Source organism: Chanodichthys erythropterus, chromosome 3 (genome assembly GCF_024489055.1).
Source record: "Chanodichthys erythropterus isolate Z2021 chromosome 3, ASM2448905v1, whole genome shotgun sequence".
NCBI lineage: Eukaryota > Metazoa > Chordata > Actinopteri > Cypriniformes > Xenocyprididae > Chanodichthys > Chanodichthys erythropterus.
Window position 1 is genome coordinate 1,909,256 of NC_090223.1, and position 18,332 is coordinate 1,927,587.

At 36.8% G+C, this 18,332-nt stretch overlaps 1 protein-coding gene and 1 pseudogene across 3 annotated transcripts in view; one reads left to right on the forward strand and one right to left on the reverse strand.

Moving 5' to 3' along the window:
• Window positions 1–1,981: 1,981 nt before the first annotated feature.
• The window catches only part of LOC137015298 (uncharacterized), a 49,589-nt gene continuing 33,238 nt past the window's right edge, over window positions 1,982–18,332 (reverse strand). For 2 of the 3 annotated variants that reach the window (XM_067380173.1, XM_067380164.1), the window contains 4 exons: window positions 17,926–18,237; window positions 13,018–13,314; window positions 4,430–4,468; window positions 1,982–4,048 (listed from right to left, as the gene is read on the reverse strand). In XM_067380173.1, coding sequence (XP_067236274.1) covers window positions 3,957–4,048; window positions 4,430–4,468; window positions 13,018–13,314; window positions 17,926–18,237 — 740 coding nt within the window. In that variant the 3' untranslated portion in view covers window positions 1,982–3,956. The remainder of the gene's footprint in view (window positions 4,049–4,429; window positions 4,469–13,017; window positions 13,315–17,925; window positions 18,238–18,332) is intronic. The other variant, XM_067380180.1, reaches the window with a different exon arrangement.
• Window positions 2,631–2,747, forward strand: LOC137018211 (5S ribosomal RNA; annotated as a pseudogene).

Sequence of the window (18,332 nt, forward strand, 5' to 3'; positions counted from 1 at the left end):
TTAGGCCTACTTATGTTTAATATTGCGGAATATAAATCACTTTCTTTCATAAAGACTGTTTTCGTATTTTATATGCTTACAATATTTTATTACACAATCTATAGTTCATTATTTATTTTAGAAACCATATACCCATGGTAATAAGAAGCTTGGTTTTACCTGTGCTCTGTCTACATTGATCTTACAGTTAAACCATAGTAAATATCATCAGGGCAATTAAAGGATAATATAACAAAACAGCTCTAAAGCCTGTATCCCATGGGATAAGGACAAAGCTTTATTTTTTATTTCTTTAAATATGTTTTATGACATTTTTAATAGTTCTTATGAATTTTAATTGAAGTAAAATATTATTTCAATGAGAGCATCATGAAAGATAGATATCAGTGTCTTACATAAATTAGGTGTTAACTCTTTAAAAATGTTATTGTTTTAAAGGAGTAGTTCAACCCAAAATGTCTTAATTTACTCACCCTAATGTCATTACAAACATGAATTACTTTCTTTCTGTATAACATAAAAAAGAAAATAATTGGAGTCAAGGGTATAGCTTAACCAAAATGGTTTGGTTGACAACATTCTTCAGAATATCTTCTTTTGTGTTTTACAGAAGAGAGAAAGTCATACAGGTTTGGACATGAGAGTGAGTAAATGATGACAGGATTTAATAGCATTAAATTTACTTAACGGCATGAAAATCAGTGTTTTACTGCCAAAGTGAATTTCTATGTGACAAAAGTGCAATATTAAATTTGTTAACTGCATTTGTAGTAAATTCAATAATATCCATCATTATTTGTCCCTGTCCTAGTTTTGTTTATTCATTTATTTACTCCAATTTAAGGCCCTAACCCCAGCAAAAACATTCACAGGGGAACTTGTAGGCCGCATGGGCTGGGTTTGTCCAGGGCCGAATTTTAGCCTCAGTCCAGCCCTGATGTCCAGCGCTTCCAGATTCTACATTAGAACTCTGACTCATTATTGGCCAAAGCTGGTCACATGATCAGCACGATGTGTGTGATGCTGACGCAAGAGCCGACCAATAATAAGTCGACGATCTGACGTAGAACCTGGAAGCGCTGGACGTAAACAACATTCTTCTCAGATTTCATCAAAAATATCTTCTCACTGGAGTGATCTAGAATAGAGGCGATTCTGATGAATTCAGCGACACTAAGAAGGAAAAGTGAGCACTGTTACACCATCATGACTCAGCTAAAGATGTGGGAAACAGACCTTGAGTGTAACTTTGAAGTTCAGTGGTGCTATATATGTAAGATTGTTTTTACCTCAATATCCTTTAACAAAATTACAGGACAGAATTAAATTCCTCACCTCACTTTGAGTATAATGTATCCAAATGAATCACCTATAGATGGGTCAATTATACAAATCTTCTGGGAATGTAGAAAACAAACATTTTTAGAAAAAAAGGTTCACCCACGATTGTGGACATGCTTTAAAAACTGCATGATCATATTTTTGCTGAAACTATTTTTTTTCTTATAAATGAAATTTATACTGTTATTACTTATTTACTTTTAATATTATGACCATAATTGTTCTTCCATCTGCTGCTGTCTGTTTCTATTGTTGTTTTTTTGTTCTTTCTTTACTCTTTTTTTTATATATATATATATATATATATATATATATATATATATAGAAGTATCAAAACAATAAAAACACACTAGAAAAAAGCAGAAGTGCATGTGAAAAGCCTTTTCTTGGCACTGGGTGAAAATTCAGTACTTGAATTAGCAATAAAAAGAAAAAACATTCTAGATTGTACTTTTCTTCAACTATAAATCAGCACAAAGTTATTATTTATTGCTCTTGAAAGTTGAACAACAGCTGATTAAAGTCTCATTTTATTGCTGGACATTTGTCATTACAATCAACACAACTAGACAATAATTCATGTTAAAAGATTTATTAGGAAGCAAAAGCTGTATCAGTGTTTGTCCACTAGAGGACAGAAGAGATCAGACATTAAGATCAGCAGTACAGCAATATTCATCAATCACATGCTTATGAAAAAATAATAAAACACAAGAAACAACACCACAATGTGGTATCATGTCACTAAATATTAAATCTGAACAAAATGATTTTTCCATCTTTCAATAAGGTTACTGTAAGTGCTTCAGCGTGAATATAAAGGCACTATATATTCAAATATTCATTAATAACATGCTTCTGAAAAATAATAAAAGAACAACACCACCACAATGGTATTATGCAAAATGTCTTTTTCCATCTTTTTTTTAAATAGTTCAGTAAGGCTACTTTAAGTTCTTCAGCATGAATATAAAGGCACTTTAAATTCAACTCACATTTACAATCAGACATGAAGATTCACTTCACATCATATCTTTAATATTCCCTTATTCAAGCATAATTACATCATAGAGCAAAAAAAGCCATACATTTAAAACTTAAAAAGAAATATAAAAAAAAGAGTCAGCTTAAGTAGTTGGTTATAATTATAATTATTTTTACAATAATACTGTGACTTACAGTGAAGCTGAATAACACTGAATGTGACACACTAATGCATTTCTACACATGAAGCGAATCTCAAAGACATGTGATTAGATCTGAACTTGAACGTTAATCAGGCACTGGTGGCCAGCAGCCATATCACCCTGTAGCCCAAGTCTGGTTGCCCACTGAAGCTAAGCAGGGCTGAGCCTGGTTAGTACCTGGATGGGAGACCTCCTGGGAAAACCAGGTAGCTGCTGGAAGAGGTGTTAGTGAGGCCAGCAGGGGGCGCTAACCCTGTGGTCTGTGTGGGTCCTAACACCCCAGTATAGTGACGGGGACACTGTACTGTAACAAGCACCGTCCTTCGGATGAGACGTTAAACCGTGGTCCTGACTCTCTGTGGCCATTAAAAATCCCATGGCACTTCTTGTAAAGAGTAGGGGTGTAACCCCGGTGTCCTGGCCAAATTCCCTCCAATCACAGCCTCCTAATAATCCCCATCCATTGAATTGGCTCTTTCACTCTCTCTCCTCTCCACCTTCAGCTGGTGTGTGGTGAGCGCACTGGCTGCACACTGGTGGTGGATGAGGAGAGACCCCTGATTGTACAGTAGTACATAGGAAAGCACTATATAAATGCCTCATTCATTCATTTATTCATTCAATTACATAAAACATCAAATTCAAATACTGTGGTAAAACATCTTATAAAAATCATATTCCTCACACTCACTGTCGATAATCACACAAAATCAAAGCAGTGAGACTCACACTAGTATTGTGTTAAAGGGATAGTTCACCCAAAAATTAAAATGTTTATCTGCTTACCCCCAGCGCATCCAATATGTAGGTGACTTTGTTTCTTCAGTAGAACACAAATTATGATTTTTAACTGCAACTGCTGCCGTCTGTCAGTGGTATAATGCAAGTCAGCGGGAACTTGGACTATAAGAGTAAATAAAACACGACTGACAAATCCAAATTAAACCCTGCGGCTCGTGACGACACATTGATGTCCTAAGACACGAAACGATCGGTTTGTGTGAGAAACCGAACAGTATTTATATCATTTTTTACCTCTAATACACCACTATGTCCAACTGCGTTCAGCACTCGATTAGTGAGGTCCGATCGCGCTCTGACAACAAAAGTGATGTCTCACGCATATACTTCAATGAGTGCTAGACATCACTTCCAACTTTTCATTTTTGGGTGAACTATCCCTTTAACAGTGGTACAGGTATGAAGTGTAACATTATTAAAATGATATAAGAAAGTGTTTGATTACTATGTTTCTCGGTTCATATAAAGTAATTTTCACATGCAGGTTCATCATCTCAACAGACACGGGCTCATTTCTCTCTTTCACGGATTCTAGAGGATTATGAAAGCAGAAATGTGTTTTTGTTGTTGGAGCTGAAGTGTTGATGATGTCAGAGTGACTGACACTGGTGGGCGTGTCTAATCTCATTAATGTGAACTCTCGTCATTCACTCCATCTGGATCCTCTGCTTTCAGCAGCGGCATCATTACAGTCACTGATTCGTTCCCTCGTGTGGAGTCTGTCAGAAAATACACAGACAATGACGAATTAAAAGAGATTTACTGATCTGGATTCAGTCATATTATACGAGACATCAAAACTAAAGTCAAGCTTTTACATGTATAAAATCATGTTTACACAGACTGTCAGAAGTTCATCTCACTTATTTGACAAGTTCAGTCTGGTTTAAGCACTTTTCTCACAAATGAACATATTTATTGTTCTTGTGAACTCATGCATCTACTAAAATAAGCAACTAAAATATAAAGTTAATTCAGACTTTGTTTGAAATCTGAAAGAAAAAAACTAAACTGAATAAAAACTAAAGTGAATGCCACATCTCACACATCAAATCATGATCACACTTTAAATATATTCAGCACAAATGACAGAATCTCACCCTTCATCAATGGTCTCCTCTCCTCTTCATCTGTGACAGCTGCACATAGAAACAAAGAAATACAAGGAGAATGTTTCCATTAGACCAAGTGTGTTTTTGTACTTAAAAACAATGAATATGTGTTTGACATTTTTTGACATCATTCAGATGCTGATTTATCAGTGTGAAATAGACAAAGACAGTTTGCTATTTCTGGTAAAAAGAAAACAATATATATTTGTGCTTCATCTACAGATCACTGATATAAATAATGCTGAAGCAATTCACTGAGGTGATGCAGCAACTTAAATCATTTTAAAACTTTAAAGTTCCCGTTTTTTGTGGGTTTTTTTAAGCTTTGATTGTGTTTATAGTGTGCAATATAACATGTGTTCATGTTTCGCGTGTAAAAAAAACACAGTATTTTTCACATAATTTACTTATCTGTATACCGCTGTTTCCACTGTCATAAAAACATAGACAGTAAAAGAAATGGACACAGCGACCCCATTGGAACTCAATTGAGAGAAGTGAAGCCCATTTTTAGCGATTTTTAGCACTTCCCTTTCTGACGCGCAGACTCACACTAAGCTTGATGACGTCAGCAACCTGTCTGACAGATGTAAATCTTCTAGCAGCTGTGCGTGCAAACTGCCATCGTTAATCTTGCAGAGACGGCGAGCTTGAGCGGGGATTTCTTTGGCGTGAGTGAGCAGGAGTAAGTATTCTGATTAATTATTTTGTATAGTATTTTAAAATGTAACGCCAGTACGCCATATTAAGATAATCTCCCCGATTGCCTGCGAGCTTCTCCTCCTGTCTGTACGGTAATTTCTCTACTGTGCGACAGAGAGTCGAGTGGTTATGACGCAATCGTTAGCCTATTTTTACAAAAACTGTTTCTACGGGGCCATAATGTAACATAGAAGGTAATGGAGCCCTTTATACATTGTCGTGTATCTTTAGAAATAAATAATGGACAAATGGAGTCTTTAAACGCCTCAGATGTAAAGTTATTTGCTGTCAAAGTGACGCCAAAATGAATGGGAGTCAATGGGATGGCTAACGCAAGTGAAGTTCTGCTACAAGATGGCGGCACGCGGCCGACTTCAACTTCCGGTCGACTTCCTTGGGCACTGCATAAAAACGGGCTGATGACTTCCTTGTTCTATGAAGTCCCTCCTTCAGAAATACGTAACGAGTTCGGATTGTGCCAGCGGTTCCTGTGTTGTGATTCGACAGCAGCTTAGCGCATCTTGCCCGGAAAGGTCACGCCTCTTACCATAACGTGGAGATGCACGCGCTCAGTGTTATTGTAAACATGTCTTTAATTTTACTTTATCAATTTGAGCCGGAATCAGACCCGGTGATTGGACTGCGGGATGAAAATAACAGCGTTTCGACGACATGGCGACAAACACACTCTACAAACGCAACTCTTGTGTATTCCTGTGGGCGGAGGTTAGTCAAAAAACTGTTTTAGTGACGTCATTAAAGAAGGAAGTAGAGGGATGTAGTCCAAACTGGCCGTTCGATGTAGGTGACTTCTGTTAAATAAAATATCTCGCTTGGCATTGAACTTTGAGCTTTAAAATTTTACAGATTTTATTTATACTCTAACAACAACATTACACACTAACTAAAGTTTGAAACATGGGATCACGAAGAACGGGACCTTTAATCATTAATTCAGCATTGTAGATTTTATACAGGGTGAATTCAGGTTGATTGGTACACTTTTTACCATTGAGATGACTTGGAAAAAGTGTCCCAATCAAACTGAATTAATTCTATCTATCTATCTATCTATCTATCTATCTATCTATCTATCTATCTATCTATCTATCTATCTATCTATCTATCTATCTATCTATCTATCTATCTATCTATCTATCTATCTATCTATCTATCTATCTATCCACACACACAATTCCATGGTTTTCCGTATCAGGAGATTACATATACATATATATATATATATATATATATATATATATATATATATATATATATATATAAACAAGCTGGACGTGACACTCATTCATTCAACAGTTGACAGTCATTCAAGATTTAACGATCCAAACTTGCGAACATTTGTTTTTTACTTATAGTTTTAAGATTTCAGCATCAATATTTGAACAATGTTTTACAATAAAAAAAGTTAAAGTAATAGTAATTTATTAATTTATGTCAGGAGTGCAATCATGCTGAATCTAACTGATATTTATATTGACATAAAAAGAAAACGCATACCTATTCAATTGCACCTGCTTCCATTTATTTACGATTACAAGAATGCACAAAACAACTCCACTAAGGCTTTTAAATCCAAAGGCTTACACATTTAGAAATATATTGAAAACATACCCTATGTTTACGTCACTTTTCTGAGCCTTTCTATTGATTTTCCTCTAAATTATGCGATGATTGCAATCCGAGGACGTTTGCGCGATCTCTCTCAGGAGTTATATGAGTTATACGAGTTAACCGGAGTGTGTGAATCTGCAAGATATGCATTTGTCAGGAATCAACAGGCACAAGGAAGAGACAGATAAAACATTAAACCAAATAAATGCACGATTATAATCATATAAGAATTGTCTTCGTTCCTCAAGCAGTCTCTGATATTTTCCATAAACGTGTGTATTTAATCGCAATAGAGTGCCCCAGGGATGACGCATTTTTGTAGGCAAAACCCGGAAGCGAGTTAGCATTTTAGGACTTCCGGTTCCAACGCAGTCAAGTCTATGGGTTTTTTGAATGGGTTTTTGCTAAATCGCCTGAAATAAGGTCTGTGGTTAACAAAGCCTCTAAATACTTTAACGTTTTGATCTATGACATAAAACACACCAGTTATAACCCACTTGTGATTTTTTAAACTTTTACTGTGTCTTAAAAACGGCGTTTGCTAACAAATTGCTAAAAGGGACTACTTCTTTTGGCGGGGACTTTAGACGTCATCATGACAAACAGGATATTTGGACAGCATTTCTCATGAAAAAGTGGATAAGTATTCATACACAGCGAGCATGTTTTTAAATAAAGTTGTTTTCTAAATAAAGTTTGAGGAAGCTTGGTGGTGACGACGTTGATCCACGACCATGGTGTGCTGTAGTCCGTTTATAGCCTACTGTTAGCCTTTTATATCTGACCACTTTATTTAGGCTTCAAAATCTATAAATGTTGTGTTAACTTGTAAAGATTATCTTGATAGACAAATGTGTAAGTGTCATAACCCTTTTGCGATTTTCCAAAAGTCTGGGAAAAATGCATAGGCTTTCAACCGAGGGAACCCGTGCGCCGCTAACTTCCGGGTTGGCCTACAAAAACGCGTCATCCCTGGGGCACTCTATGGTTAACATAAGTAGCCTTTAGCATCGCATATATGACAGTGGAAACGCGACTGGCTCTGGCACGCACGACACGTTAGGAGTAAAATATCACATCATAAGGCTTTGGTGCATCAGTGACAGGTGAAGTACAGACAGCGGGTTGTTCATGTATTGCAGGGTCAGGATGCTCTTGAAGTCATGCAGCAGCACTTTTGTGGAAGGTCAGTAAAGTAAAGGGCAATTAAGGGCACGAAAACTGTTTATTGTACTGTGTCCGATTGTTTAGATTAAAATATCCAAAACCACTAGAACAGTGTTATATATTTTGTTGACTTGTGTACATTAGCCCAAATGTTTCCAAGAACATTTAAATCCAGAGAAATAAGCGTGTCCGTACGTTGCCTACCAATGACATCAAACCCGCGTTACCCTTGATTTCCGAGGGTATTTATTTGTAGAAACCATAGAAACTCCAGAGATGCTTTAATATATTCTGTGTTTTATTAGACAGGTGAGCAACTGTTTGGATACATTCATCAACAGAAAACCGATCATTGGTATATAGCTCAACACAGTCTTATTGTTTAAATTTCATTTTCTTGATTTACAGCTAGTATTATGTTTTACCATGACTAACATTGATCTCTTACTGCAGTGTGTAACAAGTGTCTCATAACAGTCGCCGAGTGAACGCTCAGAGCATTATAACAACTTTCAACACACAAATGTATCTAATATGATAAACAGCGCTGCGTTACTACACACATACGCTTGACCAGAAGAAGCAGAAGTGACACTTGCGGCATAATAAAAGCTCCACTGCTCTCAAGACGTGTGTCGCACTCGTCTCTCATTAACAGTCGCTCCAGCTGCCTCGTTCCTCCTCAACATTTCTCAGCCACACTCTGCTTCATACTACAGTAATGTTAAATCTTAAATACATTTGCTCATCAATGAACATGATTTCTGTCCGAGTCCTGTCCTGATTCTTATCCACCAGCTGTAGACGTGAAGACAACACCTCCCATGATTCAGTGAAATCAAGGAGTCATCAAGCTACACCTGTGTTTTGAATGAGTGACCTCTACAGGCGAAAACTACATAGTGTGCCTTTAACAAAAACTAAGAGAAAATGAAGAAGCCATGGGGGGAAACTAAGGACACTCTTACTGTAACATAGGAATCAGAGTAAGTAACGGTCATCAAATGACTTTGATTAACTGATCAACAGCACATGTGATCACCTCTATAAAAGCAGGAAGAAGGAAGATTATTCACAAGTGGAAGCTGTTTGAAACAAACACCAATCTTCCCAGGAGTGGACGTCCCAGCAGATTCAGACCGTGTGAAATCACAGACAACCCAACAGAGACTCTACAGGCCTCAGTTAACATGGTAAATGATAATGACTAACTGTTTTTAGCTACAGGGCGGTTGTCATCTCCAGACTATTGTCTCCTCTATGTTGTGCAAAATAATAATTTTTAACATTCATATCTAACAAAGTTGTATTGCATAAAATTTAAAGTGCAAATTTTTTACTTTTTAAGCCAAAAAATAAGAAAACTGTGCTAACCTCAGATTAGAGCGATCTTGACCACATGTGAACAGGAAGTTGACAATAGAAGAAGAAGTCAAAGTGGCTATTTGATTATTGAGATAGAGCCTCTAGTTTTGGAGTAATGAAGAGTGTGACAACTTACCCTGCTCTCCCCTATACACTACCAGTCAAAAGTTTTTTTTAAAAAGTAAGATTTTTAATGTTTTTAAAAGAAGTCTCTTCTGCTCACCAAGCCTTCATTTATTTAATTAAAAAATACAGTAAAAACAGTAATATTGTGAAATATTATTACAATTTAAAACAACAGTTTTCTGTTTGAATATATGTTATAAAGTATTTTATTCCTGTGATCAAAGCTGAATTCTCAGCATCATTACTCCAGTCTTCAGTGTCACATGATCCTTCAGAAATCATTCTAATATGATGATTTGATGCTCAAGAAAAATTTATTAGGGGCCAAGCACCGAAGGTGCTTAGGCACCTATTGTATCTGTTGGCGTTCTTTTTATTTTAGATTCTTCTTCTTCTTCTTCTTCTTCTTCTTCCGCTCGTGAAGTCTATGGCAGCCCATAGAACCGCTTACGGGAAAGTTGTGAAATTTGGCACACAGTTAGAGGTCAGTCTGACCTTTGTCCATAGCAAATTTGGAGTCTCTAACTCATTCCCTCTAGCACCACCAGCTGTCCAAACTTGCACTTATGTTTATGCTAATAACTTTTGAATCATAAGGGTTAGAAACAAAATTCCTCTTTTTCCTCTGATTCCTTGGGTCAAGACGAATCGATTGCACCCTATGACGTCATTTTCCGTCATGAAAATTTTTCTGCCATTTTGAATTTTCTGAAAAACATACTTTTTTCCTAGGCCGTTACTCCGATTGCACGAAAATTGAACCAGATCATCTGCAGACCATACCGACCAAAAGTTATGGAATTCAAGTTGATTCCTCAAACCGTTTTCGAAAAACACACAAACGAATTGTACGTAGTGCTTGCGAAAATAGAAGTGAGAATAGAAGTGAGGCTGTATCTCCGCAATGCTTTATCGTATTCAGACCAAACTACTATCGTATTCCTACATGTCATAACAAGCATGACCTGAGGCATCATGCAGTGTTTCAGCGTAGCGCCACCTACTGGTGCAGAGATATGAAAAATGGTCATTTTTGCTTATAACTTCTGATGGGTCTTGTTAGATTCGGGGCATCATGTCGAGTCGATTGATATCCAACCGTTGCTCCGATTTTCACCAAAATCGAACTGTATCATCTTCAGACCATGTCGACAAAATGTTATGGATTTCAAGTCGATACATTAAACCATTTTCGAATACCAGAGGAACAAATTTGAGGCATGATGCAAAACACACTCATGAAGCTGCATCTCTGCACTGCTTTATCTTATTCAGACCAAACTTGGTACATGTCATTACAAGCATGACCTGAGGCATCATGCAGTGTTTTGGTGCAGCGCCACCTACTGGAGTGGAGATATGAAAAATGGAAATTTTTCGGGGCATCATGTTGAGTTGAATGATTTTTCTATTTTCTCATATCATTTTGGCCATCAGACATTTTGAATTTTGTGCTAAAACGCTGTATTTTACGAACGCATTAGCATATCAATATGAAACTGGGTATGGGTCATCAGGACAATGCCCTGAAAGAGCCTGAGAAGTTTCTGACCAGCACCACCTTGTGGTCAAAAGTTATAACAAAATTTACAAAAATGCTAATGACTTTTGACTATTTTAACTGATTGTAATGAAACTGGTCTTAGTAGATTCCTTGGGTCATGCCGAGAACACGGATATCAAATTTTCCATAATCGGCTGAACTTCCTGTCCGCCATATTGTTTTTCTTTAAAAACATACTTTTTCGAACTCCTCCAAGACCGTTGCTCCGATTTTCACCAAAATCAAACCGTATCATCTTCAGACAATGCCAACAAAAAGTTATGGATTTCAAGTCGATACGTCTAACTGTTTTCGTATACTTGAGCAACGAATTTGAGGCATGATGCAAAACCCAGTCTTGAAGATGTATCTCTGCAATGCTTTGACATATTGACACCAAACTTTGCAAGTGTCATTGTCACCTCACTCTGACCATACCACATTAATTTGGTCACAGCGCCACCTATTGGTCAAAAGTGATGAACCAGTAAATCCTCATTTTTTATCATTTTTCAGCTTGTTTGCCTAGAATGATCTTAATAGGTTTTTAATTGCTCAGTGTTGCAGTTGGTCTGATGCTCACGGCCGTGTTGGCTGGTTTATTGTGCCGTTTTTGTGCTTGGCCCCGTAATTGCTGCTTGCAGCTATATTTATTATTATTATTATCAATGTTGAAAACAGTTGTGTACTTTTTTTCAGGATTCTTTGATGAATAGAAAGTTAAAAAAAAAAAAAACAACAACATTTATCTGAAATACAAAGCTTTTGTAACATTATACACTACCGTTCAAAAGTTTGGGGTCAGTATAAATTTTTATTTTAATTTTTTTTAAAAGAAAGCCTTCATTTATTTAATTAAAAAATACAGTAAAAACAGTAATATTGTGAAATATTATTACAATTTAAAACAACAGTTTTCTGTTTGAATATATGTTATAAAGTATTTTATTCCTGTGATCAAAGCTGAATTCTCAGCATCATTACTCCAGTCTTCAGTGTCACATGATCCTTCAGAAATCATTCTAATATGATGATTTGATGCTCAAGAAAAATTTATTAGGGGCCAAGCACCGAAGGTGCTTAGGCACCTATTGTATCTGTTGGCGTTCTTTTTATTTTAGATTCTTCTTCTTCTTCTTCTTCTTCCGCTCGTGAAGTCTATGGCAGCCCATAGAACCGCTTACGGGAAAGTTGTGAAATTTGGCACACAGTTAGAGGTCAGTCTGACCTTTGTCCATAGCAAATTTGGAGTCTCTAACTCATTCCCTCTAGCACCACCAGCTGTTTTCGTATACTTGAGCAACGAATTTGAGGCATGATGCAAAACCCAGTCTTGAAGATGTATCTCTGCAATGCTTTGACATATTGACACCAAACTTTGCAAGTGTCATTGTCACCTCACTCTGACCATACCACATTAATTTGGTCACAGCGCCACCTATTGGTCAAAAGTGATGAACCAGTAAATCCTCATTTTTTATCATTTTTCAGCTTGTTTGCCTAGAATGATCTTAATAGGTTTTTAATTGCTCAGTGTTGCAGTTGGTCTGATGCTCACGGCCGTGTTGGCTGGTTTATTGTGCCGTTTTTGTGCTTGGCCCCGTAATTGCTGCTTGCAGCTATATTTATTATTATTATTATCAATGTTGAAAACAGTTGTGTACTTTTTTTCAGGATTCTTTGATGAATAGAAAGTTAAAAAAAAAAAAAACAACAACATTTATCTGAAATACAAAGCTTTTGTAACATTATACACTACCGTTCAAAAGTTTGGGGTCAGTATAAATTTTTATTTTAATTTTTTTTAAAAGAAATTAAAGAAATTATTTTTTTTTTCAGCAAGAATGCATTAAATCGATCAAAAGTGACTGTAAAAACATTTATAATGTTACAAAAGATTATATTTTAAATAAATGCTGTTCTTTTGAACTTTCTATTCATCAAAGAATCCTGAAAAAAAAAAAAAAATGTTTCTTGAGCAGCAGATCATCATATCAGAATGATTTCTGAAGGATCATGTGAAAGACTTTGTGTTACTCACCACAGACGATAAGACTGAAGAGTCTGAAAGTTGAATAATAACTGCTAGTGATCTCTTGCTTATATAATCCAGAGTGTTCAGGTCTGGTTTGTTGAATGGTGAGAGATCCAGTCAGAGGCTCCAGCGTCATTTGGTCTCTGAATTCATCAGTGCATTGAGGGTTCCCACGGTTCTCTCCAGTCATTTTAACTATGAGTTTCTCTTCAAACTTCCACTGTATTTTAACATCCTCTTGTATTTCAGTATCAAACTTCAGAGTGACAGAATCTCCCTTCAGCACTGATTTATTTTCTTGTCCTGCAGCAGCACAGAAATAGAGATCAGAACCAGAATCTAACTTCAGACAACAAAACATTACTGTTCAACATCTCAAATGTTTCATTCACTCAGTTTATAAACATCAGTAATGAACTCAGCTTTCTCTGATTCTACAATATTATAGAAATCTACATGAAGATATAAATTAATTAAATTAAATCTAATGTGTGTTTTGACCAACAGAACAGCCTGAAATCCCCACAACAAACATCAGACTACAGATTTTGTTGAGCTTGACTATTTAATGATCCTCTTTTAAACTAAAAGAAGCAAATAGAGGGAAAATGTGTGAAAAAAGTCTGAATTCACATCAAACAAACAATAATTTGCTCAAAGAGCATCTGACATGTTCCTCTGCTCATCAGAAAAACTTTCATTGTCGATCACAAGACAGATAACAAGCAAACATCAGCCTGTTTCACACTAGACGAGTAAGTGAAGCGTATAAAAGCTTGCAGGAACAGGATGTGAGCGAGTTAAATGATCAGAGAAGTCCTGCGTTCATCACCAGAGAGAAGTCAGCAGATTATGATTATGGCATTTTGATTCAAAATTTCAACCTCAAGAAATAAATAACCTTTACATCACTCAAAATAAGATTAATAACATGCATTCAGAAAACAAATGGAGGGAATTTTTATTTCATGGTCACTTAAAAAAGCGACACACTGATCAGAACAGGAAGTGACACGAATGCAACACAAGCAAGGTATCGCATCAGTGATTTGATTATGCATTGTGTAGTGTAGCGTTTCTCAAACATTTTCTGCCATTCCCCACTTTGGAAGGGTTCCGAGCCCCACCTGTCCACAATCGCCCCTACAAAATGTTAATAAACTAGGCTTTAAATTTAACTGTTAAAATGAAAACTCTAAATGTATTGTTTTACTGTATATTTAAATGTCTGACACCTAAAATAAACATTATGTTGTTGAAAACACAGTATAGTTGTGACAAATGACAAGTGCTGCTACTGCGGTCAAGTGGGCCGCGCGTCTCAAATACACGGTCAAGCCAGCCGCACTTTTTTTTTAGTTTGCGCGTCTTTTCCTGCACTTACGGTATGTGTGCCGGAAACGGTCTAAATGCATTTAAAGACGGAGTTTCCTTTATACTCTTGCAGTTAACCCTAAAAAGGGCAAGAACATAAAGAGACATCAGACATTTTTTCCCCATCTTATTATGACTCAAATATTTTTTTTTATATAAAAAAATGTCTTTTATTTTCGAATTTAATCTTTGTATATGTGCTATACATAATATATTAATGTTAATAGTAATGGTAATTATTATGAATCATTTATTAATTTGAATTTTTAATTATTTTTTGTTATTGATTTTAATGTTTTTTTTATATTATACATTATTATACATTATGAATATTAATTAATGTTATATTAATGTGAAGTTTTATACTATTACATTTTGTGTTGGATTGTAATGTTTTATATTCTACGTTTATTTTTCTACATTATTAATGTTAATATTAATCTTAATAGTAATGGTAATTAATATAGATCATTAATTTTACTTTTATTAAATTTAAATTTTTGATTTTAATGTTTTTATATGTACAATAATTATTAAACATTATTTATTAATTTTAATGTTAATTATGATACATGGTTAATGTAAACTGTTATATATATATGTGTGTGTGTGTGTGTGTGTGTGTGTGTATGTGTGTGCATACATCAAAAGTAAAAATTGTAAAAAGTACCTTTATAGGTTTGCTCATTCTGTCAACTGATATTTATTAAGGGTCACCCTTGCTATTACTGTACTCATTGTCATATCATTTTACTGTACAGTTTGGGAGAAAATTAAAGTTAAACTCACCCACAATATCAAAGTGCATTCAAGCACTTGCACTGTAGCCCATATTCAAACACTCATAAAAATATTTTCTTTATAGGTTTGCTCATTCTTTCAATTGATGTTTGTTCAAGGTCACCCTGACTATTACTGTACTCATTGTCTTATTATTTTACTGTACAGTTTGGGAGAAAATTAAAGGCAAACTCACGCCCATACATCAAAGTTCATTCTAGCACATATCATGTCCCAATTTCAAACACTCATAAAAATCTTTTCTTTAGAGGTTTTCTCATTCTGTCAATAGATATTTGCTCAGAATGGCAATGGCTATTACTGTAATTATTTCCATGTCATTTACTGTACATTTTTGGATCAAATTTAAGGCAAAACTCCAATATCAATGTGCATTCTAACTCTTGCAGCCACCGCAGGACTCGCAGGTGGGAGGAGTCCTGTTGGAGTCGACTTGGTGGCAGACAACACCCTGAGGACAACCAACGGAGATGCAACCGAAGATGGAGACCCAGATGGAGCTGATGTGCTCACGTGCAGCCGATGGTCCTGGTGACCGAGGTGGAGCCGGTGGGACTGAGGATGGAGGCAGAGCTGGGGGGAAAGTGGAGCCAGATGGAGCCGTAGGTGTAGGCAGGTCAATGCTTGACCAAGGGGGAGCCTGAGGGATGAGGGAACCCAGAGAAGCTGTATGGCCCATGGTGGATCTGAAGTGTCGAAGGGCCGAGGTGGAGCAGGGGGCACAGAGGCTGGAGACAGGGGATCCTCTGTGCGAGATGGAGCTGGTGGCCTGAAGACACTTGGCATCTCTTGCTGGCACGTGGAGGATGTAGAAGGCTGAAGGACAGCAACGATGGTGTGGCTGAGGAACTGGCTGAATGAAGAGGTGGGAGAGGGAGGCTGGGCGGGAAATACAAGGGACACTGGAGATACAGGAGACTCTGGAGATATAGCCATATGGTACACCAGAGACCAGACAGGAAAAGGCCCCAGGGCAGAGTCGCAGGTGGGAGGCAGAATAGTGCCCCGCTGGAAACACAGGGTAGAATCACTTCTCCGAAAGAGTCTATCAAGATCACTTCAACAGATCCTTCTGTTCATCAAAATATTTGCCAGAGTTTGACATACACATTTCCACAGCAGTGGTGTTGTGGGCAGAGCCTTTTTCCCAGCTCTCAAACTCCACAATCACTAACTTAGTGATGAATGGTTTTGCCAGCTTACGCACCTGGTCAGACTCTGTAGGTGGTCTGGGCTATAAAACACTCTGTCCTTATCATTGGTATGGGCTCATCTCTCATGGTGGCCGGTCTCCACTGTCTGCGGAGGGCTCAAACAATATCTCCGTCACATCGTTCATCGTTGGTGGTGATTGTCTGGCCTCTGGCACTGGAGTGGGACTGGTGGTGAAGTCAAACAAAGGAAAATAATAGAACGAGTCTACTAGCTCCATTTCGCTCGCAGACCACCACGCTTCTTGGGCATGATTTACTCCCCAGTCTCAGGCAACAGGTCTCATGTCCTCCAAGCCAAAGTGCAGTCTCTGCTAGAAAAAGGTGATGTGGAGATAGTTCCCTCAGAATGCAGACAGTCAGGCTTTTACAGCTCCTACTTCCTCGTTCCAAAGAATGATGGCGGTCTCAGGCACATTCTTGATCTGTGACGTCTGAACCGGATCTGACTTTCATATCTAGAAAGCCCCCCACAAAAGGCCATTCTTGAGATTTGCCTTTGAGGGAGTGGTATATTAATATAAATTCCTTAAATAAAAATAATTACAGTAATAGCCATTGTCATTTTGAGCAAATATCTATTGACAGAATGAGCAAACGTATAAAGGAAAGAGTGTTTGAGTATGTGATGATTAAGTGCTAGAATGCACATTGATATTGGAGGTGAGTTTGCCTTTCATTTTCTCCCATACTGTACAGTAAAATGACATGGAAATTAATACAGTAATCGTCAGGTTAACCCTAAATAAAAATCAATTGAAGGAATTAGTTAACCTATAAAGAAAATATTTTTATGAGTGTTTGAATATGGGCCACAGTGCAAGTGCTTGAATGCACTTTGATATTGTGGGTGAGTTTAACTTTAATTTTCTCCCAAACTGTACAGTAAAATGATACGACAATGAGTACAGTAATAGTCAGGTTGACCCTGAATAAAAATCAATTGAAGGAATTAGCTAACCTATAAAGAAAAAATGTTTGACTTGAAAATTAATACAGTAATAGTCAAATAGTCAGGTTAACCCTGAATAAAAATCAAGTGACAAAATGAGCAAATAAAAAATTATTTGAGTCATAATAAAATGGGGGGGGGGGGGGAAACCAATAAATAACTTATCTGATGTCTCTTTATGTTCTTGCCCTTTTTAGGGTTAACTGCAAGAGTATAAAGGAAACTCCGTCTTTAAATGCATTTAGACCGTTTCCAGGACACATACCGAAATTTCCTCTCGTTTGCCGCGCCCCACTTGTCATGTCTCTATTCCCCACCAGTGGGACGAGCCCCACACTTTGAGAAACAATTTAGAATGTCCAAATCAAATTCAAACTGCTGAAGTATGAGGAGTTTTTGAGCTTTAAAGTTTTGTTTCTCCACTTGCAATGGATGGACACAAATCTTGTGATGAATAAAAGTCTTGTGGGTTCAGGACGACACAAGTGCCTTTTTGGCTGAACTATCCTTTAAGAACGACATAATGCTGATCTAAAATAAAATCATAATTACAATGAAAGTAAATATTTCACTCACCATAAACACTAACATCGAATAACTTGAATGAGGATCTGCCATTTCTGATGATCTTTAGTTTGTATTTTCCAGTGTAGTCAGATCTGATTGTCTTGATGGTGAGATCTCCAGTCTGAGGATTCAGATCCGCTTTGCCTATCAATCTAAAATCAAAGCACTTGTACTTTTCTTTGCATATTTTTTTTGTGTTTTTAGCTATGAGACGGTTGTCATCTCCAAACATCCAGAATATCTTATCTCCTGTCTGTATTTCAGTATTGGCACGTAGAGTCACATCCGCCTCCTTCATCACTGACACTGACTTCTGTTCATCTGTCAAAGAAACAGAAAAATACAGAAGAGAAATCAGAAGCAGAAAACCAACAGCAGCAGAAATAAACAGAAGAAACATTGTCATATCACACCTG